The sequence below is a fragment of the Anopheles coustani genome, chromosome 2, assembly GCF_943734705.1.
Source record: "Anopheles coustani chromosome 2, idAnoCousDA_361_x.2, whole genome shotgun sequence".
NCBI classification, from domain to species: Eukaryota; Metazoa; Arthropoda; class Insecta; order Diptera; family Culicidae; genus Anopheles; species Anopheles coustani.
The window spans coordinates 20769371-20794419 of record NC_071289.1 but is presented as its reverse complement, the minus strand read 5'-3'; the positions used below and the strand labels follow the sequence as shown (position 1 = coordinate 20794419).

The following is a 25049-nucleotide window of genomic DNA, read 5'->3' as shown; positions in this document are numbered from 1 at the left end:
CCAAACCATCCCGTTACCGAAACCAATATTTTGGTTCACCGACCCCCTCGGGCAGAAGTACCCCAAAGTGTGTTGATCATTCAGTAACATTCAGTGGAAACAAAGCCACCCTTGGTGTAGCGTGAATGGTCAAGTTTATTATTTGAGATGCAGTGAAGATGCTTTACTGAATCCGGAAATCGGATCACCTGGTGCTGGTGGTCCCTTCAGCCTCCGAGCGAAACCACCGTCTCTGAGGTCACCGTCTTCGCGACAGCAACAAAAAAAAGTAGTGAAAAAGAATTCCCTGCCCAGTAATGACGGACGGAAAGCGCGAGGGTCGTGTTGGTGAAACGAAGTGTCCCGCTGGTGGTGGTGCGTGAGGTGCGTGGAAAGCTCAAATTCCGAGGACAGTTTTTTTTGTCCATTTCTCCTGTGCACTCTTCCTCCGCGCTTTCCCTGTGCACCACTTTCTTCGTCCGCGACAAGCGAATCCCGTGGTGTGCGTGTTTCGGTGCATTGTCGACGGTGATGTGGAGATTGTATCGTTTCGGTCGTTGTGTGGTTGTGTGACCGTTCCTCTGAACGACCGCGTCCGCTTTACACACGGGTAAATTACAACCGTGCGGGGACGACTTTGGCGGTGTAAGGTGAATTACAACAGTTTTCAATCGCATCGAAACAAACCCCTAAAGAAGCGCGCGTCTCCACGAGCGGCCGTGTTGTTTTGTGGAAAAAATGGGTGGGAAAGTGCTCATGATTGTGATAAGAGTGGGGTTTTTCTGTTGTTGAACGTTCCTTCAATATCTTCCAGCATACGACCATCATAGCATACTTTAATCTCCGCCGCTGGCGGATTTTCCCCGATACGTTCGATATAAACATTCGAAATCTGCTAACCACATCCGCACAATAATAGTATGCAGATCGGTAAGGTTCTTTCAGTGCGTGTATTATCTTATTAAAGTGCACATTCTTGGTTTTGTGTTCTTAGCTCCAAAGCCCCTCCGCCTTTCAACATTAGTTTATAGAGGAGACAGAAAAAATGTAGTGATTTTTCAAATAATTTTCCCATTTGCAAATTAAAATGCCTTTCATCTCTCGCAACAATCGATAATTGTGTAAAGTTTACTAGTTTACTTTTTTCGCGCGACTCCCCATTTTGACAGGTCGCTGGAAAGCCTGCGGAGTCGGAGTTTGGTCGAAGGTTTCTTTGTTTTGCCTTGGCGCTCGCGTCTGGTCAAATTTCTCCGATCTGGCGGGGAGAATTGTTCGATGAATGGAAAATTACTTTGGAGTGCACGACAAAAAAAACCGCGAAGGACTGAGAGTAAAGGATATTACTATTATGCTCCCCCATCGGGGTTGATGGTTTTGAGTTCACATTTAGTGAGACCACCGCCTCTCTCTCGTGTATGCTGTAACGCTTCCGTGATTAATTATTTGCCCTTCCACAAGCCCTGCCATGCACACGGAAAGTTACTGCAACTTGTTTGTGTCCTTTTTATTCGTCCTGAAAGCGCCAAACGATACGACGCCGAGAGCAGCGAACGGTGCGTCTCTTTCTCTAGTTTCGCCGCAGACACGAATCCGTCGTCGACACGCCGTTGCTACTGCGTACTGTAAACACACAGCCCACGGTGGTTCCCTTATGTTGTACGGCGGATGATCGGCCAAGCTGTTTCCCTTTTTTCACGGAGACTTTTAAATGCACTACCTCAGCAGCAGCAGCAGCAGCATCATCACTAACACACTTGGGCAGCCCTGTGCTCTCGTTTATTTGGCGCTGCCGCGACGCGGAATCTCTTCCGTTGTGTCTGGGTGTGCGTGAAACAAGACGTTCAAAACAAAACGCGAAGGAAAACAATTTCCCGCGATCCAGTTAGCCAGAAGATTTTCTTCTGTGTTGCCGGTTCTTTGAGACGTTGTTGAGGACAAGATTTTATTTTAGTAATTCCATCTGTAATACTTAAAATAAGATTTTAAAACTTGTGTGTTCCCAAATTCTGAATTTTTCATTAAGTTAACTCGTTCTGGGATGAGGGATTAATGCATTACCATGGTAACTAAAGACAATCGTGCCTAAGATTCTATGTTATGAAAAAGTTTCATTAGCTTTTTTTTTTAGCACAAAAATGAGGCCATTATTTAGAAAACCCATTGCTGCAATTGAATTAGTCCGCTTAGTAGGCCTAGCGTTTTTACTGCTGCAAACTTATTGCTGCATGCGGTGTCCAAATATGCTGAACTGTATCAAATTCAGCCTTCAATATCAAAGACAGTATATTTCAAAATTGCTATGTGTTTTTAAAAGGTTAATAATTTATGTTTTCTTTTCTTCATAGGTCCTATATATAGTTCTCATCATATACTTAGTGCACATTGAATTAAAGTTTTATAAAGAAAAATAATTCGGTAGTGGAAAAGAAGAAACATTTTCTTCCATTATTCCTACTGAAAGCAGTGTAGAAGTGTCAGGACTAGTGATGACCGGAATCATGACTGTAGTGTAACAGTAAATCACAGCTGGAGTACAGTCTAAATTTCAATTGGTTCAGTTGGTTGGTGGCTACGTTATTGTTGATGCTGTAATAGATTGTAGCAGAAATGAGCGATGTTCCAATAACTACACTCGCAGGTCTTACCAGCCTCTCGGATCGTGAGTATCAAAAAGTGCACCTTAACAAGTCGACAGGTTTACTAACAATGTATTATAATTTTCTATCCATCTTGTAGTGCTGAGTGAGCTTCCAATATCGGATTCACTGTCGGTGTCTGCATCACTAAACCGCTCGCTACTGTTCCATCCCCGAGTGGCCGAGGAAGCGAATAATTTACTCGCCACCCGCGACGACGCCCTGACGGCCCAGCTCGTTACCGCGATCGAGCAAACGAATTCCGATACGATCGAGCTGAAGGATCAGTATCCGCAACCGTCCGCTAATGGCCCCGCGAACGATGGACCTTCACTGTTACAGGCGATACATGCCTGCCGGCCGAACGTCTTCAAAAGTCCCTACAATTCGCAGTTACACCAAATGTTCAGCAGTGCCGTTGCGCTTGGTGCCGGGAATCAGCAGCAGCTGGTGGCGCAACAACAGAAACTAAGTAAGTATCGGAGCACTTGAAGCAAATAAGCAGCTAGAAATACTAGTTTATCGGTTAAATCCCTTCATCGATCCCAAACTAATCCTAGCGTTATCCTTCCAACTAACTACGGCGCGTTGTACATAATCGCATTTCGCATTAGGCGTTCTAACTTTCGCTGGTAATCTGTAATTTAAAGTGAATGTTTTTAAAACCGAAACGCTAACTACAGTTTAACTCTTTTGTATATAAAATCCATTCCATTTCGGCGATTCTTTTTCAGTAGCACGGAGTAGTAAAAGTCAAAGCATGAATCGGATGCAATACTGAATGTTAAACGTAGCATTGTGAAATAATTACAGCAAACGATGTGACAACAAATTCATAATTATGGTATAAGAATAAACGAACTAATACTTAGAACTAAGTTCATTGCACATAGCAAATTTCTTATGCATTGATTGCATAAAACAAAAGTATGAAATAGTTGTATATTAAAAGCTAGGAGGATTTTAATTTACTTGTTGCTCAATTCCACTTTTGGAGGAAGTTAATTTTATTGTTTGTTTTATTTCCTTTTTTGTCATGATTTCGTTACGCCTGCGTGCGCAGCTCCAACATCACAGACACAGTTTTACAACCTTCCCAATGAGAGTTACACCAATTCAGTTCAGCCACAACAGACGTATACGCAGCAACAACAAGCGCCAGTCGAGCAATTGCAATCCGTGTTTCAAAATCAACATGACATTCAGCATACGCAGTACCATGCTTCACAACAAGCGTTTCAACTAGTGCAGCAGCAACAACAGCAGCCCCAGTTGTTGCCACAGCAAACGCAGCTGATTCAGCAACAATTCCTCTTTACAACCGATCCAAATCAATCGATCCCTCCATCCTCCCAGCAAACCGTTATCCGGCAACAACAGCAACCGAACGTTGTAGCCGCCTTCTCCGCCTCCACCCTTCCCACACAAGATGGCTCCCAGACCCTAGTGATGGGACACCTACCGATCGCCGGCATCTCTCAGCAACAAGTCATTAATGTTCAAAATGTTCCGTACTCGTCCAATCCTGCAGAGCATAATCAACTGCAGCAACAACAGCAGCAACAGCTCTTCCAACAGCAGCAGCAGCAGCAGCAGCAGATACAACAGCAGCAGCAACAACAAAACAATCAAAATGTGATCGTTTCTCACTCGTCAGCAGTAGTGCAGAGTCAGCATGTTCAGTCCTTACCATCTTTGGTCGATTCGCAGCAAAGTGTGATCCAACAGTCGGCATCGTTTTCGTCGTTGAATGCTAGTGGAGGACCGTTGACGGTTTCAGCGAACAACAGCCAGGCAACGATGCTGCAGCAAAATCATTTAAACCCACAGCAACAGGTAGGACAACAGGAAATCATTTGTAACACAAATTGGTTTAATTTGTATATCCTATTTTAATCTTCTTCTCTTCGTCTTTGCAGCATCCAAATGTGATAAATCAAACGAATAATAATATACATAGTGCCTCAACCCAGCAGCACCAATATCAGCCAGAACAGCAGCATCTGTCTAATCACACTTTGATCGCGCAAGTCCAGCAAACATCGCAATCTCAGCAGCAGCAGCAGCAGGTTCAGCAATCTCATCTAAATAATGGTAATCCGGTCGTCCCTCTCAGTATGAACCATCAGTCGTACCAACAACCAGCCCTGCAGCAGCAACAACAACAATCGCAGCAGCAGCAGCAGTTTAACATGGCTAGCAATCTTGCCAAACTCCCCGAAACCGCGCCGCGGAACAACGAGTATTTACAGCAGCAACAAAGCAAGAATTTGGATGCACGGGGGCGACCATCACCGGCTCAGGGCAGTACCGCACCCGAAACGGTCCCGGTGGCACCGCAGCAGTCGCCAACGTCGACTTCGATCAACTTGCATCACCAGGCGGGCACCACCGCCATGAAAGGTCCACCGCAGCAGGCGCAGACGGCTGGCGGGCATCGTTATCCGATGCCACTGCTAACGCCGAACAAACCGCGTCCACCCGGACCTGGTGGTGGAGGAGGAGTAAATGTCGGTCAAGCAGCGAGCACCAGTCCCGCCGTCATTCGTCCCATCGGCGTCAGTGGAGCGTTAATTAGTAGTGCCGTCGTAGCTGCACCGAACCGGCCGATGGGAGCAGCACAAACCACGATGGGGCCTGCGGTCAGTGCAATCAAAGCACCACCAACGCCGCCGATCGATCCGAAGGTCCTGTTCCGGATGGTACCGATCAGCGAAGTGAACAGCGTCAAGTTGTGCAAACTGAACGTCTGCCTCGATCGGTTGACCGACAAGCAGCTCAGTTTGCTGCAGACCGATTTGAAGCAGTTCGTGAACGATGAGCCCAAGCTAGCCGTGCGGATGGGGCTTGTGAAGAAATCGTATGATCAAATCTTCACGAAGATGAAGGAGGAAACACGCGGCACCGGCTGGTGGTCGAACAAGCGGAAGGCCCTGGATCGGGCCGAGGAAAATCCGGAGGACTACCTGAGCAAACCGAAGGTGCGGCGTGTGGAGCGACCGATGATGGCGCCGGTCGTGAAAAAGCTCAGCAAAGAGGAATTGATGGCCACCAGCACCTACCAGCGGTTCGTGGCGTTGATGAACAAAATTTTCGATCAGCTCGATGAAACCGAAGCCCCGTCGGCGGACGATGGCGATGGGGAGCAGTACGAATGTATCCCGACCGGGCTGCTAAACAGCGTGAGCAGTGAGGCGGCCAAGCTGAAAGTTCGTAATGCGATCGACGCGATACCGGAGAACAAACTTACCCTACTCATTTCGTACGCGATGCGATCGGTCCATTCGGCCAAGAACCTCAACGGGTGCGAGCTGCAGGACGACATGGTCGGCGATGAGTGCTTCGAAAAGATCCTGAACGCGGTCGAAGCGTCGCTGCTGATCTGCTGTCTGTACACGAGCAAGAGCACAAAATTTCTGCAGGAGGACAACATTGACGCCATTATCAAATTTGTGCAGTTTCAGCTTCGCGAAACCCTCTTTCCCTCCTACGATCCGGTGTACTCGGTGGAAACGAAGCGGAAGGGCGGTGGTGATGGAAAGCGGAAGAAGGCGGTTACGTACCAGCAGAAAGGAATCTCCACGCTCTACTCGAAGATCGTTGAGCTGTCGAAGCAGCTGGTGACGATGTTCGAGCAGTTCCACTTCGTCGATACGATCGTGATCCACGCGTCCTCACTCGGCGTGGAACCGTTCTTCGTGGACAACATCGAGACACTGCAGTTCGTGTGTCTCGATCTGGTGACGACGATCTTCCAGAACGAAAAGTATGCACACCACCGGCGAAATATCGTGTCGGACATACTGACGTCGTTCGATCGGTTACCGCACTCCAAGCGAAATCTGCGCCCGTACAAGCTGGTGAACAATGGAGGCAACATTCAGATGATGACGGCGCTCGTGCTGCAGTTGATTCAATCTTCCGTGATTCTTCCGGATACGCTCGGTGTCGATGGCAGTGCCGGAGGGAAGCAGCGAGCAAACAACAACTCGGCAAACCCGGCCGATCCATCGCAACAGCCTGGAGGCGGTGGAGGCGGTGCAAAAAGTACTGATCTTTTCATCTTCGGCAAGTATAACACGGCGCTGAGCATAGGGGGGAACTTCCTGACGACGTTCCTGGACAAATGCAAGAGTCGATCGAACGAAACCGACTTCCGTCCACTGTTTGAAAATTTCATTCACGATCTACTGACGACCGTGAACAAACCGGAGTGGCCGGCGGCCGAGCTACTGCTCAGCCTGCTCGGCACGATGCTAGTGAAGAAGATGTCGGACAAGAGCGTGGAGCAGTCGATACGGGTTGTTTCGCTCGAGTATCTCGGCATCGTGGCGGCCCGGTTGCGCAAGGACACGGTCGAGTCGCGCTGCAAGGTGAAGACGATGGACACGCTGATCCGGTACATCAAAATCGAACAGGAGAAGGAGGGCGACGAACCGCTGAGCAACAGTAAGTTTCAGCTCGACGAGGAGGAAGAGCGGACCGAGTTCCTGCAGAAGATTCTGCTGGACTTTCTCGCGGTGAACGCGCATGAGGGCAACGTGGTGTGGAACCACGCGCGCCATTTCTACATCACCCAGTGGTACCGTGACCTGATGCAGCGCAAGAAAAAGATCGCCGAAGGTGAGAAGGGTTACGCGTCGCGTAAAAAGGCGGCCTCGCTGAAGAAGCGGAAAAAGTACGCAAGCGACTCGGAAGGCTCGGATGGCGGCGGGGACGATTCGGACGGCGGTGGTGACGACACGAACCGCGAGCTGCGCGAGGGCCAGGTGGACCAGGAGCTGAACAGTGAAATATTCCGGATGCTGGACACCCGGAAGCAGTACTATCTCAGCCAGGTCGCACCGTTCCAGCGGCACGGCGGCGGCGCTCGAATGGGTGCTGGTGGGGCTGGAAGCTACGAAATAAAAACCTACATCGACTATAGCAACGCGAACCTGATAGCGCAGTACTTAGCGAGTAAGCGGTCTTTCTCGCAGAGCTACGACAAGTATTTGCAGAAGATCATTCTGGTGGTACGGGAGCCGGTCGTTGCGATACGGACGCGAGCGATGAAGTGTCTGGCCAACATCGTCGAGGTCGACCAGCTTGTGCTGGCGCGCAAGGACATGCAGATGGGCGTACAACAGAAGCTGCTGGATACGGCCATCTCGGTGCGGGAAGCGGCCGTCGATCTGGTGGGAAAGTACATCCTTTCCGATCCGGATCTTATCGATCAGTATTACGAAATGATATCGCAGCGGATACTGGTGAGTAGAATGGACCCCACATTTTTTATATCGAATATACAAGATTAAATAGGGATGCTAAGATACTCTATTTCTCTAGAAGATTTCAAAATGTAGTAATTAAATTTTAAGAATCCCGCGATCCTAAAAGTCAACAGTTTGATCAATCGTCGAACTATTCAGCTTTTTACATCTCAGTTATGTGTTCCAAGTGTTGAGACTATCTGTATAAATTCCCCAACCACACTTTATACACAACTTACTCACTTTAATTGTACTCTCACACTTTTTTACAGGATACTGGTGTTTCGGTGCGCAAACGGGTAATAAAAATCCTCCGGGACATCTGCATGGAATATCCGGCCCACGAAAAGATACCGGACATTTGCGTGAAGATGATAAGGCGCGTGAACGACGAAGAAGGTATCCAGAAGCTGGTGATGGATGTGTTTATGACGATGTGGTTCACGCCGTGCAATGATAATGATAAGGTATTCCGTGGCGAAACAATCTTCGAGGGAGTGTGTGTTGCTAATGATTGTTATCTATTTCGCAGGCTGCAATGCTTAGGAAAATTACTCAAATTATAGATGTCGTTTGTTCGTCGCACGAAACTGGAACACAAGGATTCGATGCTCTGTTGAAAACGGTACTTGTTAATCTATCCTAGCTTGGCATACGACCCGATGATTACTAATCCGTTATTTTTCGAACAGATTTTCGAACCAAAAGAAAACAAAGAGGATTCGAAGATGAAAAAAGAAATTCCGAAAACGCTCATCAAGGCGTGCCAGCAAATTGTTGACGGGCTGGTCGAGGCAACCTTGCGCCTGGAGGGTGCCGAGAATCCGCGACTCGTCGGCTGCATAACCGCGCTGCATCTGTTCGCCAAAATACAGCCCCAGCTGCTAGTGAACCATGCCATCACGTTGGAACCATATCTCAATATGCGTTGTCAGAATTCCATCATTTCGAAATTCATCAGCTCGATAGCGGAAATTCTGGAACAGGTATGGAGGAGTGAACAGCAAGTGCACGATGAACGATGACACTTGATTTTAATGTTGCATTATGCTTCTTTCCAGGTCGTTCCACTGATGGACCATCCCAGTGAAGTATTTCTGGCAGATCTCGAATCCCATCTAATGATGCTCATCGTGACACAAAGTCGTACGATTGTGCTCAGCTGCGTTTCCTGCTTGTCGACGGTTGTAAACAAAATTACGAAGAATTACAAACTGATCCGGGATTGTTTTTCAAAGTAAGTTCAAAGGGAACGGTACAGTTGACGTATTGAGTAAACATTAATCATTTCCCTCCGCAACTTCCGCAGACTGTACTACAAAGGTTTGGTGTGCATCAAGGAAAAGCTCACATCGTCCAAAAACTCTATACCAATCGAACAATTCTTTCGACCACAGTTCCGGCGTAGTATATTCACGGTGGGTTTGATCATGCGATACTTTGATTTCAAACTGCCGGAAGTGTACGGCGCACAGGATAGCAGTCAAGACGCTGGCAGTCAAGGTAGGTCATTTTTCTTGTCTAGGTAAATTCTAGCTCTCTAGGTAATATTTACTAATCGTTTCATAATTTGTGTCTTTCAACTAGGTTCGACACTACCAGCCAACATTTGCGAGGATGTGTTCGATACGCTGGCCTTTTTTCTCTCCTGTGCCCATAGCGAAATCTGCAAGGAAGCTCTCACGTCCATGGGGAACTTTTGTGTTAAGAACTACGAGTATCTCATGAAGGCGGAGCTGCGGGACTATTACAACTACTTGCTGACGCAGGATACCGTCTTGACGAACATGAAAATCACAGTACTGAAAAACATTCTGATGTATCTAACGGAGGAGGAGAACAAAATGGTGCGAAATGATAAAGAATGTAAGTATAGGACTTTAGCAAAATGAGGTATAAAATCTGAATGAAAAACTAACGTCTTTGTTTCCCTTTATATTCGTCGCGCAGGGTCGAAGCAGTCGCAAACGGAAGATCTGAAGGAAATGGGCGACGTATCGTCCGGCATGGCAAGTCGTGTGATACAGATTTACCTGAAGGAGATCTTGCGGAGCTTCCTCCATCGCGACAGTGGTGTGCGCATGTGGGCAATGCGAGTCATCGAGATCGTATTGCGGCAGGGCTTGGTCCATCCAGTACAAATAGTTCCTTATCTTATATGCTTAAGTACAGACCCAGAGAAGGAGGTGCGTAAGGCGTTATAGCCACTGGGTACACTGTGGCGCGATGAACGAATACTGATCATTTTTATTTCCACCAATAGGTGGCACACAGTGCCGATCGGCATTTGCAGGAGATCGACAAGCAGTATCCGGGCTTTGTAAATATGAAGTCGCACGCCGGCATGCAACTTTCGTACGAGCTGCAGGAGCTGCTACAGCGGCGCGATGAGGCCAGCCTTGTGCGGGGCTATCGGGTGAGGGATCCGCAGGAACCGCCGTCGGCAATGAACAGCTTCCTGTATACGCTGCTTCGCGGTACGAAACCTCAGCGACGTGCGCTTATCCAGTCGATTACGAAGCAGTTCGACGATGGTAAAATTAGCCTGCGACAGATGTTGTATCTGGCGGACAATCTGGCCTACTTCCCGTACGTGGTGCAGGATGAACCGCTGTACATTATCCATCACGTGGATGTGCTCATCTCTGTGACCGGTACGAACCTGTTGGCTTCGTTCCGTGAGGGACTGAAACCGTTGCCTGGAGCTGAGTCAAACACTGTTCAAGGTAAGTGCAATTGAATACCGCACTATTAAAAGAATGATAACGAACATACGCTCTTATTTCGCGCTGATGCAGCTCCAAACCCCTTGGAAGACGATGACGACGATGACCAAGAAGCAATATTAAATCGCCTACCCGAGGATACTTCCGACCTAGATAACTGCATTCGATCAGCCCAAGGCTGTATGCTTCTCCTCATACTCAAACAACACCTGAAGGACATTTACGGCATCACCGATAGGTAAGGTTACAACAAACTGAAGTTCTTCATTTATTTGGGACCGAATGGCTAAACCGATTATGTTAAATTTATTTGCAGCAAAATTTCACGCTACTCTCCTTCGGAAACCGGTAAAATCTACGATAAAGCCATGCAACGAAGAACGAATTCAATGTTTGACCCGAAGGCGACGATAACGCTGCTGAAGGAGAACCGTACAACGGGTGATGCCAAGACTGATCAAGACCGGGTCGAGTTGGTACAACGATACTTGGACGTAAGTGATTCGCATTCGGAAAATAAAGAATTGCTATTGGTCTGTTATCTTGATGAATCGTTCAAATCATTCTCACATTTGCCCTCTACAGTTCAAACAGCTTATGCTGAAGCTAGATCCGGATGATCCGGATCTCCTGGATGACGACGAGAAACCGAACTCCGCGGCTGGAACGCCAGTGAAACAAAATCCTGCTGCATCTGGTAATATGCCGTCGCAGGATGTGACCAAGGTCGCCGCACAATATAACCACACAGCAGATGGAACAAGCAATAACGTTCACGTGAACAACGTGAACGTCGCCAGCGTTCCGGCAACGCAGCAAAATGTAAGTGTTTCGATGAAATAGGCCAACGGGAAACTTGCCGCAAACCAATGTACACTGTATTTATTGTAGGATGTTACGAATCGACCGTCGGCGGCGTATCTTGGAGTCGGTAGTGTCACGCCAAAAACGCCAAAGTCAACGTCGAACCGACAGGCGTCGACAGGAGCGCGTAGATCCGCGGCCGTGCCGACACGTGGTACGAAGAAGAAAAAACGAAAACTGTCCAGTTCCGAAGAGGATGACAGTGATGCCAGCGAAGGTGATTACGATTAGAGAGTCACAAAAGATTCTGAAAATCCAATCTTGTGTAGCTCTATCGGCCGAAACGGAGATAGGGCGACAAACCATACAAGTACCTCATGTATGCACCATTTTATCACGCTTCATTTAGTTTATTTGGACGTTACTGAATGGCTTGCTGCTTATTAGCTGAACATAAGCTTGCATTCTGATTGCTTCCCCCCCATTCCATTCAATTTGTTTTTGTTCGTTTTTCCTGTTCACCTATATTTTGCACTGTAGTCACTAGTAGTCCCTATCAAAAAACTGTTCAACAGCATTAATCGAATCAAATGGAATAATTTCAACTACCGTTAGAAATACGGTTGCATTTTAATCAGATCTTTCAATTGCATATCTACCTTTTATTGAAATAAATGTAACATTTTCTTTGCTTTAACCATAGACCAAGCTTCTACCGCCCAAAGGAATGATTTAAAATAATGAACCGCACGAGTTTAACAATGTTACAGATAACGTGTTTGGATCTTTTTATTTTTCCAATCGAATTAAAAACAAACACACACAAACAAAAAACCCGATATAAAATTAACCGAACATGAAATGTGAAACCTTTTTGCTGTGAAACGTTGGGACAAACAAACAGAGAAAAAAAACTAGAAACAAAAACCCGAGAGTAGATGCAGAAACCGGAAAATGAAGATTAAAAAGCGCTCCTTTGCGGTTACAAGGAGATGGACAAACATATTGAAAAAAGAGAGAGATGGTTTTTTAAAAATTTATCGGAATATTTATAAACTGTTTGAAAGCTTTGGTAGAACTCGTGAAGGCGGAGGGTGGGAAATCGATCCGCCAGAACAAATTGGATGAAATGATATTAATTAAAAGATATAAAAAAGAAACAATGACGTAGGGGAGTGCGAGCGAACAACAAATTAATTACGATGGTAACACAACAAAGACTTGAGAGGACATTAAACTTATATATACAGGTGGGGATGTGAGATAAAGAAATATGGGATCGTGCGTACGGTAACCGTGCTCCTAGAGGATGCGAAATGGTGTATAATTTGCGAGCAAAGTTTCGTACCACATAGATTTAAATGCCACTCTGCTCGTCCCGGTTCTCCGTTCACGGCGAGGATGGTCATGATTGGTGTGTTTCTTACAAAAAGAATCTGTACCGGTCAGTTTGAAGCAGCAACAGAACTTAGGGGCGTAGCGCTACATTACAAGAAAAGCAAAAAAAAAACCATCGATAGAAGTTTGTGCGAAGAAGTAGTGCGAATCCTTTGAGATGAAAGAAATAATTTATCTTACATAGAAATATTTGGCATCGAAAAATTGTATAAATGTTAATTCAGGGACACGAATCACACAAAAAAAACCGAGTCCCTGCACATCATCGGATCCGTTACCAGGATCTCCAGCAATCGTGTGATGTCCTTTAGGTGTAGTCGTAGGTTGTACATAGTAGAATCGTAGGGTTTGTTTGGTCTTCTACACACTTCTGCTAAAGACGGACTAGAGACAGGAAAAAATGACTGAGGTATGCGGTGTGTGAAGGACAGCGCGCAATAGTAGTACGTGGAGTAAGGAATCGGTATCATCCGGGACATCGCATTCATGTATATGTACTAATAATTTTAAAGCAAATATTTAAAACAAAAAGCGGTGGTAGATTTAATGCAAATACATTATAATAAAACAGAAGTAGGATGTATAACTCTGGTACACGAATATTGAATGGGGGCTGAAATGTCACGAGGGTGGGACGGGTTTGTAATTTGAGTGTTTAATAATTCGGCAAACAAAAAATCGTGAGCGTGTTTGTCGTATGCTCCGTTGGTCACACGAGGGCAATGGACAACAGATTAATTGTGTATGTGAATTTAGTGAGCAATGCTAGAATCTAGGACCTGTACGCTCCTGTGTGATTGATTGATTGATGTGTTATGTGAATGTAGGCAGTTTGTTTCATGTAAATATTTGAACACGAAATGAATGAAGCAAATGTGAAATTGTAAGGTGGGAGAAAGTTTAGAAGTCGAATCACAAAAAGCGAAAAAAATGGGGAAGAAAATATATTTTCTCGTGAAAAAGTAATATTGAGTCGTGTTTATTATATGTACGAATATCACTTATGTATCTACATTTTTCCTCGTTTTGATTGGTATTTTTGAAAATCGTTTAAATTTCTAGATTTTATAATTATTTTGTTTACTTCACATGGACTAATATGGCCTTTTGGCAACACTGCTTGAAAGATTAGTGAGTTCTCATCCCGCCGGTCTGCTCACAAATTCAGCTAACATAACTTGTTCTTTTTTACAAATATGGTACCCTTTTGGTGGAGGGAAACCGTGCTAACGATGGTATTTGCTCTAATTACTCAGATAAACAAGAACGTCATAGAATAAAAGTTTATTAAAACAATTCCAGCTGAGCTAGCTCGGAGTAGGACTCACGCGTGAGTCAGATGAGTCGCTTGACCATCCCTCTCCTCATTTAACGACTGCGTGAAATAAGCCATCTTCTCGGGAAAGACTGTCAAGTCGATCATTGTGACTAGTGATGGGGAAACTTTTCTAGAGCCTAACTTGCAAATCGCGCAAAAAACTCAATCTATGTCCAATGGACATTCTACCCAGCGTTCGATTTGAGTAAACTTAAATCAATTACATTGTCTCTAGATCGACTAGTAATGTGACTAATTCGACTCAAATCATTGTGAGTCGATTCAAACAGTTTAGGATCAAGTCAGAATCGAATCAAATCGAGTCCCAAACCAATCAAATCAGATTCGAATCTTTAGAATCCGTTTAGGGATCGAATCTTCGAATCTTCCGAATCCCGATTCTGCCAACACCAATTGTGACGTGGTGAAAATTCGGAAAGAAAAGTACGTCTGTAGTGCATCGGTTGTCCGAGAAAATTACCGTAAAATCGTAGCAAAATCCAGCACGACACGGTGGACATTGTGCTGCAACCGACTGTTTTGTTGTGAGGCAGCAAACAGACATCCGAGAACATCAGGATGAGCTCATTCAAGCGAGATAACAAGGAGGACGATGATGGTACGTATGTGGGGTGGTTGTTTGCAGCGAGCTTAAATCACCAGTGTGTCAACGAAGCAGCCACAAAACTACATCGTACAGCTCCGTGGTCTACATTTTTCATTATCATCTTTTCGGATTTTCGTTTTCCGCTACCCGGTGCACCATGGGCCGAATGAAACGACAACGCACTGCTGCAGGAGGAATTCCACTGCAAAATTTGGAGAAAACGGCGGTGCTGCAAGAGACACGAATGTTCAACGAAACACCGGTGAACGCCCGAAAATGTACACACATTCTTACCAAGATTCTGTATCTCATCAATCAGGTAAGTGGTGCAAACGGTGCCAACCCGCCGGAGTGTGTTCAGTAGCCGTGTTTGTGTTTTGACGATATCCCTCCGCTTCTCCTCCTTCCCCGTCGTCCTTAGGGCGAGGTGCTAGGAACACGAGAGGCAACAGAATGCTTCTTCGCGATGACGAAACTGTTCCAATCGAAAGATGTCGTCATGCGCCGGATGGTGTATCTGGGCATCAAAGAGCTCAGCTCCATCGCGGACGACGTAATCATCGTGACGAGCTCGCTGACAAAGGATATGACCGGCAAGGAGGATTTGTACCGTGCTCCAGCTATCCGGGCGCTGTGCAGCATCACCGATACCACGATGCTGCAGGCCGTGGAGCGCTACATGAAGCAGTGCATCGTGGACCGGAATCCATCCGTTTCGAGCGCCGCCCTGGTCAGCTCACTGCATCTAGCAAGCACGGCCGGCGATGTGGTGAAGCGCTGGGCCAACGAAGCGCAGGAGGCGCTGAACAGTGACAACATTATGGTGCAATATCACGGGCTCGGCCTACTGTATCACATCCGCAAGGCAGACCGGCTCGCAGTGACCAAGCTGGTGAACAAGCTGACACGCCAGAACCTGAGGAGCCCGTACGCGACCTGCTTCCTGATTCGCATCGCGTGCAAAATCATGGAGGATGAAGCTGCGTCCGGTAATACCACCGAAGAATCGCCGCTGTTCCACTTTGTCGAGTGCTGTCTGCGCAATAAGTCGGAAATGGTGGTGTACGAAGCGGCCCACGCTGTTGTCAATCTGAAGCGCACCAATCCACGGGAGCTGTCCACGGCCGTGAGCATCCTGCAGCTGTTCTGTGGCTCCTCGAAGGCTACGCTACGTTTCGCAGCCGTGCGCACGATGAACAAAGTGGCTACGCTGCATCCGCCGGCCGTTAATGTGTGCAATCTCGATTTGGAAAACTTGATTTCGGACTCCAACCGCTCGGTGGCGACGCTCGCCATCACCACGCTACTCAAGACCGGTGCTGAGAGCTCGGTCGAGCGTCTCATGAAGCAGATCGCAACGTTTGTGGCGGAAATTTCGGATGAGTTTAAGCTGGTCGTGGTGCAGGCGATACGAGCCCTGTGCACCAAGTTCCCCCGCAAGCACGCCGTTACGATGAACTTCCTCAGCGGTATGCTTCGTGAGGAAGGTGGCCTCGAGTATAAGACGGCCATCGTCGATACGATTATTCTGATCATCGAAGAAAATCCGGACGCCAAAGAGTCAGGTTTGGCGCATCTGTGCGAGTTCATTGAGGACTGTGAGCACACATCGCTCGGCGTGCGGATTCTACACCTGCTCGGTAAGGAGGGTCCTTACTCAAAGTGTCCCTCGCGCTACATTCGCTTCATCTACAACCGCGTCATTCTGGAGAACGCAACGGTGCGGGCAGCCGCCGTGGCTGCGATCGCCCAATTCGGTGCAATTTGTCCCGACCTTCTCCCGAACGTGCTGGTGCTGTTGAACCGTTGCCAGATGGATTGCGACGATGAGGTGCGCGATCGTGCCACGTACTACCATTCCATACTGACGCGCACGAACGCGGACCTCAACAAGCGATTCATTTCGGACCGTGAGATCGTATCGTTGCCGCTGTTGGAAAAATCGCTCAACGATCATCTGAAGGGTCCACTGACGGAACGGTTCGATCTGGCCGTCGTTCCCAAGTCGCAGGTGGTTCAACCGGAAGTCAACGAGGAAGTGATCATGAACAAGGGTACGCTCTCCAGTCATGGATCCTTACGGGACCAATTAATTATTCATGTTCATGTTTTTATTTTTCTAGCAGCACCGAAAATTGTGCGCGTTAACCGCGAAGAGGTTAACACGGAGAAACTGCTCGCGATTCCGGGCATTCATCAAGCCGGCACTCTGCACAAATCATGCGCCCCGGTGCAGCTTACCGAGAGCGAAACGGAGTACACGGTGTCCTGCATTAAGCACTGCTTTGCGCAACATGTCGTGTTTCAGGTGGGGAAAACCATCCATCGAACAAAGAGAAATCGATTTTAACCGTTTGTCCGTATCGCATTTGCTTCCAGTTTGATTGCGTTAACACATTGTCGGATCAGTTGCTTGAAAATGTACGCGTAGATCTGGAGCTGCCCGAAGGGTTCGTCTCGCGAGCGGTCATACCGTGCGCGAAGCTGCCTTATGGCGAAAAGGAATCCACCTACGTTATCGTACAGTTCCCGGAAGATGTGCCCAGTTCAATTGGTAAGGAGGAATGAAAACCGTGTGCCCTAAGAGCACAGTCATCGCTAACGTATTTCTCGCGTGCCCTCCCTCTTCTCTTCAGCTACATTGGGCGCAACGTTGCGCTTTATGGTGAAGGATTGTGATCCGACCACCGGGCAACCAGATTCGGACGAAGGCTACAACGACGAGTACATCCTCGAAGACATCGAAATCACCGTGGCGGATCAGATACAAAAGTCGAAAAAACAAAACTTCCTTGCCGCCTGGGAGAGTGCCGATACGGAAGGTAAGCAGCCGAGCTTTGCACAGTGGGATAAGGTAGAACAATCACAGCAGACATTTCAATTTTTGATGAGTTTGTGGACGATTTCGACTGATTTTAACCAAAACTGATTTAAAACAAGACAACGAAAAAAGATAATTTTTCTTTTGGAAGTCCTGACGGCACCACTATGATATGAAAAAGGTTAATTTATTTTTTTTTTTAAATGTCCCTGTTGCATGTTGAAACTATTGCAAGTTTGAAAACTTTATTTTTACTTAATTTTCCAACAGATACATATTATTTCAAAGTTGTTGAAAATTGTATCGACATTTTCAAAATATATCTTTCAACATGCTAAAAGAAAAGTTGACTAAAATTGAGTATGCATAAAAATTGATACTGTTTTCGCTTTTTAAAATTTGACATAGCACAGCTAGATCATTGAGCAATGTTTTTAATTGATACCCGGGCTTTTTCTTAGTTGACCCTGACAATCATTTAAGCTTTTACCATTTGCATACAAACATTTGGACTTTTTCCGAAATGTCCGCTTCTTATCCCACCGTACGTTGGATTAACAGTTTGTGGTTCGCTTTCTTCATTTACAATAATTGATTCCACAGAATGGGTCGAAGCGGAAGACACGTTCGAGCTGTCGTCGGTGAGCAGTCTGCAGGAAGCGGTCAATACCATCCTCAAGTTCCTCGGGCTGGCACCAGCAAACCTGTCGGAAAATGTGCCGGACGGTGCCCACACTCACACGTTACTATGTTCCGGTGCGTTACCCTACCCAAGTTTTGCATTTCGCAACGATTCGACTAATCATCCTCTTTTTTCTTTACTTTCGGCCTACACAGGCACTTTCCGAGGAAATGTCGAGGTGTTGGTCCGTTCGAAGTTGGCCGTTTCCGATGGTGTCACGATGCAGCTGACGGTGCGATCGACGGACATGGAAGTAGCGGAATTGATCACCTCAGCCGTAGGTTAGGCCGTACTAAAAACTGAGAAAGCGACGATAGAGCTTGTTGGCTTGTGGGTGGACGGTTCGTGTGTCACTTGTTGTGTCCTTTCCGTGCACTAGGAGGGACGTTCCATTAGCAACACATTAACACATAGACACACACACGGTTAAACCCATACGCAACATATAGAAACACAACACTAGCGGGCAGAATGTTGATGCTGTTATCAGTTAAGGAGAATTATGTAAAAGCGGGTCATATGCAGCCCGTTCCATTCCGCGCGTCTTCTCCACATCTCTTCACAACCCTTGAAACACGCTTGTAAAGCACGGAGGAAGCATTCATCACTTGCCGCTGTTGCCCCATTTTTGTTTCCGAACGTTGGTGTGCGTACCGTTACCTTCCCAGCGATTCTGGATGGGGAGTTTATTTTGCACCTTCTATTAGAAAAAAAAAACAAAACAAATCGAACAGCCGGTTTGGGGGATAGCGAATGCCTTCCATTGTTCCATTGCCTTGGGGTGTTAGCCTTGGCCAGCCCGTTAAAGGGGAACCCCGCGGAATATATCTATTATATATCTTTACGTTACTTATAGCGACCATACACACATTATATGGAAGGGATCGTTTTAGCGGGTTTCGCAGTAGCTTATAGCAGTTTATCCTTCCCTTCTCTCTCTGGGCACCCTCAAACCCTCTACAGCTCAATATTTCCAGCCGTTCCTGCAACTACTATTCCAACATGCAATTCAAAACTTGGTAGAGCAAAGTAAAGCAAACGTGTTACAAGATAAACGGCAGATAAGCACTTTTTAAAAATTTCAGTTCTTTATTCACTGCATGTTCTGGAAGAGTCCTAGCGAAAAAAAAACCTTTTCACCACTTTGCTCGCCCTCTCCAAAAAACAACAACAAAAAAACCGTCCCTTCCGGGAACCATAACGTATGTGAATATGTATTAATTAGAGAGTAACAGAAGTAAACAGTTAGAACAATAAAGAAGCTCGTTTAATTTTTTCTTTCTTTACACCGGTTCGCCTAGAACTTAAGAGACCGTATAAACATGAATAAAAAGGCTAATACGAAACGAAACACAAGTGATGTTCATTTGCTACAAAGATGATGGTTGAATATATCATTTGAAATAGGCTAAAAAATATGCTTTCGCCAATGCTCCGTACCTTCCACCCAATCAGTGTCCGGTGCACGGGAAATTTCAGAGACGTGTAACGAATTTCGAGGTGCTCGCTTCCATGATTACATGTTGCAGTTCGCTTCGGTGCAGCCAACCATGTCGTCCAGCAGGCCGGCGTTATCTTCGGATACGCTGAACGTGCGCCAGATGTTCGGTTTCTCCTGCATGATGCCCAGGAACACCTTAAACCCATTGAAGGTCGCATCTCCGGCCACGTATGTTAAGGTTTCACGCGTGTCCGGAACCAACCGAACCCGCTCCGCCGAGCTCCTTCTTCGGCCATCCCCAGTGGTCGGTCTTTCGGACGAGCCGTTATTCCGACGCGAGCAGATGTAGGCGAGTGCCTCGTCGACCAGCTGCTTGGTGGCGGGATGGCGTAGGATCGGCTGGAGCTCACCGCACTCGTGGAAGACACAGAGCCGGGCCAGATCGCCAGTGTGCATCGACTTGAAGCGCACCAGGCACATCACGTCCTCGATCAGCTCCTTCCGGTCGGGCCAATCGTACAGCAGCCACTGGCAGCCGGCGTACAGGACGTCCGTTTCGTCGAAGATGGCGATTATGTTGGACGAGAATAGCACGCCGACATCGGCCAGGCTCAGCTCGCAGAACTCGGGCGAACTGACGAGGGCGAGGAAGTAGCGACAGATCCGGCGGAGCATCATCGTCTGCAGCTCGTTGCTCGTCGCGAACTGTTGCGCCTGCATGTACACGTAGAACGCCACGTTCTCCACCACGCGCGGATTGTCCAGGTGGAGCCAGCAGCGTTCGATAAGGGCCGGCATCTGCAGAAACTCGGCGGCCGAAAGCACCGCAACGAAGTGCTGCCATTCGAGCGGTCGGTGTGAATCCAGAATCCACTCGTAGACGATACGGAAGGCGGCCGGACGGACTTCTTGCTCGGGTAGCTCGACTACGGCCTGGCCCGGCGTCACCTGCCGTTCGAAGTACTCGCTGAAGCACTGCAACGGCAGCAGATGGCAGTGGATCAGCTCCTCGCCGATGTGCACTTGGAGGTCGGTGTTTTCGCGAGCCTTTATACGCCGCTCCATCAGCGGCCACAGGGCGGGTCGGTTGCTGGTTCGGACCGGCTGGAGGGCCTGCTCGAGCTCCATTTCATCAATGTGCCGCAGAAAGGAGTCGGTTGAAGGAGCACCAAAAGGCTCTTCATCGCAGGTGGTTTCGTTCATTGTTGCTCCGCTGAAAACTGTGGGAATATCGGCCAACTTTTCAACCTGCAGAGTACTGAGATCGCTATGATTACTGCGATGTTAGTTTTATTTAAAAACATATAAAATTACCAATGCCAGTGCACATAGTGTTTTGATAATTCTTAGCCTCTCCTAATAGATAGTTTATATAGTGATTAAAACGAAATACAATTTATAAAAACTCTGTTTAGGAAAAAAGATGTTCGAACATCTCTAGAATCTTAATTAATTGTAGCAGGTGTACGATTCACTCGGTTACCATTTCTATAACAGCATGCTTTGTTCTTAATTCATATGATTCAATTCTGTGTTTAACGTTAGAAAAATCAATTAGTCGAATGAAAGCAATAGGCTGTTTGCGGTTTCATTCATTGGTCAATCAAAAATATCTTTAATTAAAGCTGTGTTAGTCGGGACAAGCTGACTAAATAGTCGGTCCCCATCACCATCTACATCACCAGATTAGCTTATGAAGGTCCTGGAACCTGGATTCAATATTCGGACTGGAGTAAAGCCTTACAGACACAAAAAAGAAGAAGAAGAAGCTGTATAAGTAGTATGCTTTCAAGTGGTTGCATGTTACCTAAAATAAATCTTAGAAACAAAAGGATAAAGAATCGCATTCACTTGGCAAAATAACCGAAATTCCAATACTCTGATACTATGTTGATATGCGTACTGCTGGTTCTTCACCACAGATAAACTATTCAGCTGGACACAAGAGAACCAGAAAAAGAACAATTTGTTTGAATTACGGATTTTTCAGTAATGGAAAGTAATTTCATAACAATATATTAGACTTTGCTTTTGAATCAATAAATTTTACTGGGGCAGTAGTATGTTAAAATAATTTCAAACTTTTTCAACCTTTTTTGCTTGGATTTCAACTCTGAATAAGGTTACAGTTGTGTGTAGCAGAGAGCAATAACATCGAGCAATAACCAACATAACATCGTTAAAAATGAAACGTTTGGATTTTTTCAACAGAAACCAGCTGAGTTAATCATCCAATTGCAATAAAATACAACTTTGATTCTACAGCATTCTTTCATCAGTTCGACTGCATGAAGAATTAGCTATAAAAATTAAAATACTAAATCATTTATCAATACCTGGAACGACATCGAACGATTCTCGACGATTTTGATGTACTTTGAAACGGTCTAAAATATCCTATCGCGTGCTTTTTAATGGCAAGAGAAAACAACCAACCGACGAAGCGTTCGACCGTGCGGATAATCTAAAATTATTCCTTCGATTTGCCTGCAACATTTTAATTCGATTGAATGCTCCTGCCGGCGAGGCGGATCGACCACATTATGCTCTCATCATAAAAGCACCAATGTTGCACGTCGGCCTTTCCAGCGCCGAAAGAGCGCGACACTTATGCTGCTCGCCAGCCATAAACAGCCCAAAGGAGCCGCGAATGTGGCCGAATAATTGCAAGAAAAATACTACTATTAAACGAGAGACTGAGGGACAGGGGTCATTCGTACGTGTGTGTGTGTTGTACGTGTGCATTTAATCAAGTTTCCCGGATTCGACCCCAGGCGGATGGCGCTGGCCTTTTTCGGCTGGCCCGGAAACTCGACACAAGGCTCGGCCTAATTTATGGTAATTCTCTCGGTACATTTTAATCCTTAGTCGTATGCAAATTACGGCACCAAAAAGTCGCCATTCGCGTTCGGCTTGGGGTTGTTCTAAGCGTGTGGCATCGGAAGGCCGGAGGGGCCATTTTGCAACCCATGATGCAAGGCGACTTTCCGCTGGGAAGCATATAGGACACATGGCGAAAGAACGTGCCCGGCAAGTGAGCGAATTTATTTCGGTACATTAAACAATTTGGTGGCGGTTTGGTGAATTTTAACGTAATTGTTGTTTATAGCGGTTTTGGCAACCAACACGACAAGAGCTAGAAATTAGGAGCGAAGAAGCGTACGAGTATGTTTGTGGCTAAAATGGGGCTCAAAGCAAAGATGCCCTGTGTTTCAAATGTTCTAAAGTGATAATTTTAATAACATAAGTTCGGTTTCGTAGCAAACATTTTTAAGAATGTGAAAAATGACTTTTATACTACTTTGTAATCGGAGTTTAGAACAATTTAGTTTTTGTGTTATTTTTAAAATGAAAATAACAAAAGAATAAGTCCTCTTTAATTTATGTTAGTAATTTATTCAATATTGATTGCTAGAAAACATTGAAGGGATCTCAAATCAATTGAAGAGAAGTCAATAAAATATCCTGTACGTAAAACAAACCTGGCATGGGACTGCTAACCATTCAAAAACTGTGAAAATCCAAATCCGGATGTACGAGAAGTTTTTCTCTCTTTCGAAAACAAAATCCAAAGAAAAATCCCCTGCTCTTCCCCAACACCCATAATAATATCAATAATCATAAAAGGCATTTGAAATCCATTAGGGACAAATCTTTTACATTTTATTTGCCCCACACCAGTTCGGGTGTCCTTCTTACAGTTCCGTTTTTTACGCTCGTCATTTGGAGTATTTCTTGTCCCGCAAAAGGTGGATGGCGGTGGATCTTGGGGTGAGGTAATTGAGTGAGCAAGGCGCACGCACGCACGGGCAAATTGCTATCGCTTTGTCATTGACACTCGAAAGGAGTCGAAGCCGAGTCAGACGAACCAAAGAAAAGAAAAACAAACCGAAATCCCCATTTAACCTCACACCGCAAACCTCTAACCTTAATTCTACGACGGATACGCAAGTGATGTGAACGGAGGGTGGGATGGGACAGAGAGACATTGGCAAACATTTGACGATTATTATCACTGTTATCACTGGCATTTGGCCAGGTTCGAGGAAACGCAGGGATATAAGAGACGTGTACGCCATCTCGCCAGCAACCTATTAACCTGATGGGATGAAATCGACGGGAACGGTGAAACGTTTCAAATTCGTTTCATTTCACACGAAAAGAGCATAACAGAGAACAGGTTGTCTCACTCGTTGTTCACGCGCAGGTGGATTGAGTGAGATGGGTGATCGTACTAGCTCCACCCTCACCGGATTGAACCAATGGCGAGAACGGCGAGTGAGAACGAACAATCCACACTCACTGGAGAGAATGAAAACGAAAGCGAAGCGAATGGTCGTAATGGCGTCAATTTCATAGAAGCGATTGCGCAGAATAGCATAACTTTCTGAAGGAACAAACATTGCCATCATTTTACTCCGCACATCGATGCTGGCAAGGATGCTGAAAATATTCCTCCAGAAAATCATGTTTAGTTTCGATTGGCATGTTTCGTATTGTACAAATCATTCCGATAAGTAAGCAGAATTTCGATTTGTTTTCGAAATGCGAGTTACAATATGCCCAGCAAATGGCAATTATTTTTCTTTTTAATCTCTGACAATGCTTAGAAAGCTTTTGTTGATATGCTAACCGTCCAATTAAGTAAAAATAAGTGAAATTCTTTACATAAACTTATACAACATATGAATAAAATAGTAACACAATATGTTAATTAAGAGATCAACCACCGAGAAGGTTCGTCAAATTAAGACTGATTTGTGCCAGGAGAAAATGAACCCATCATTGGTGATTAAATTTACCACTAACTCAATCTATCCACCAACATGATTCGACACTGAAAGGGTTCCGAAAAACATTCCGCCCCAAACCTTCCCCTCCAATTCAGGTGCATCTCAATCCAATCGTCGCCCTTTATCGATGGAATATCGCTCTATTAAGACGAAAAACGACTGTCTCTGCGTTAAGAATGGGAATCGACGGCGTGTTCAAGGGCTACGAGCTCCCGAAACACGTTGTTTCCATTACTTCCGCCTGCGTACCTCGATGATGGAGCGCACGCAAGGAACGCCGAAACGAGCAAAAGCTGTTCATGGGCCATTTGCAGCATATTTCAACTGTCAGAAAGGAAGCCGATGCTCAGGACGGCGGGGTTACGGCGACTTCCAGCGGCCACGGGGTGACGACACCGCACTCAATTTGATTACTTTTTATTATTACGACGATAATCTTTGCACAAACATGCAATCGGGTGAACGTGTTAAAAGGATGCACGACGCACTCCGACACAGCCTGTCGACCTGCTCGCACATACTCGTGCCTGGGCTTCACCTGCTGCTCACTCACACACCCAGCGCAGGACCTTCCTGGGAGGGTGTGACGACG

At 46.2% G+C, this 25049-nt stretch overlaps 3 protein-coding genes across 5 annotated transcripts; 2 read left to right on the top strand and 1 right to left on the bottom strand.

Moving 5' to 3' along the window:
• The first annotated feature begins 2366 nt into the window (after positions 1-2366).
• LOC131267476 (nipped-B protein) lies at positions 2367-12978 on the top strand. Its single transcript, XM_058270363.1, has 16 exons — positions 2367-2638; positions 2716-3087; positions 3679-4451; positions 4535-7864; positions 8140-8334; positions 8400-8492; positions 8560-8853; positions 8929-9104; positions 9177-9370; positions 9455-9733; positions 9818-10053; positions 10131-10593; positions 10666-10831; positions 10910-11087; positions 11179-11415; positions 11485-12978. The coding sequence occupies exons 1-16, from the start codon at positions 2587-2589 to the stop codon at positions 11686-11688; spliced, it is 7242 nt and encodes a 2413-aa protein (XP_058126346.1). The 5' UTR covers positions 2367-2586; the 3' UTR covers positions 11689-12978.
• Positions 12979-14595: 1617 nt separating this feature from the next.
• Positions 14596-19391, top strand: LOC131267767 (coatomer subunit gamma). Of its 3 annotated transcripts, none has more exons than XM_058270724.1 (8): positions 14596-14732; positions 14912-15039; positions 15142-16774; positions 16847-17028; positions 17100-17274; positions 17357-17542; positions 18145-18297; positions 18379-19391. In XM_058270724.1, the coding sequence occupies exons 1-8, from the start codon at positions 14693-14695 to the stop codon at positions 18507-18509; spliced, it is 2628 nt and encodes an 875-aa protein (XP_058126707.1). In that variant the 5' UTR covers positions 14596-14692; the 3' UTR covers positions 18510-19391. The 3 variants fall into 3 exon arrangements, with proteins under 3 accessions (XP_058126707.1, XP_058126706.1, XP_058126705.1); XM_058270723.1 differs by having other exon boundaries at positions 16844-17028; XM_058270722.1 differs by having other exon boundaries at positions 15142-17028.
• Positions 19392-19739: 348 nt separating this feature from the next.
• On the bottom strand, positions 19740-20867 carry LOC131264066 (uncharacterized). The gene has a single exon (XM_058266354.1). It carries the CDS (start codon positions 20865-20867, stop codon positions 19740-19742), a length of 1128 nt encoding a protein of 375 aa, XP_058122337.1.
• Positions 20868-25049: the final 4182 nt, after the last annotated feature.

Excerpts from the sequence above, each read along its gene's own strand:
- LOC131267476 (XM_058270363.1), top strand. The coding sequence starts at position 2,587 with ATGAGCGATGTTCCAATAACTACACTCGCAGGTCTTACCAGCCTCTCG. Across the intron at positions 2,639-2,715 it reads TCTTACCAGCCTCTCGGATC|TGCTGAGTGAGCTTCCAATA; the intron begins GTGAGTATCAAA and ends TCCATCTTGTAG. Across the intron at positions 3,088-3,678 it reads GGCGCAACAACAGAAACTAA|CTCCAACATCACAGACACAG; the intron begins GTAAGTATCGGA and ends CTGCGTGCGCAG.
- LOC131267767 (XM_058270722.1), top strand. The coding sequence starts at position 14,693 with ATGAGCTCATTCAAGCGAGATAACAAGGAGGACGATGATG. Across the intron at positions 14,733-14,911 it reads TAACAAGGAGGACGATGATG|GAGGAATTCCACTGCAAAAT; the intron begins GTACGTATGTGG and ends GCACTGCTGCAG. Across the intron at positions 17,275-17,356 it reads AGATGTGCCCAGTTCAATTG|CTACATTGGGCGCAACGTTG; the intron begins GTAAGGAGGAAT and ends TCTTCTCTTCAG.
- LOC131264066 (XM_058266354.1), bottom strand. The coding sequence starts at position 20,867 with ATGAACGAAACCACCTGCGATGAAGAGCCTTTTGGTGCTCCTTCAACC.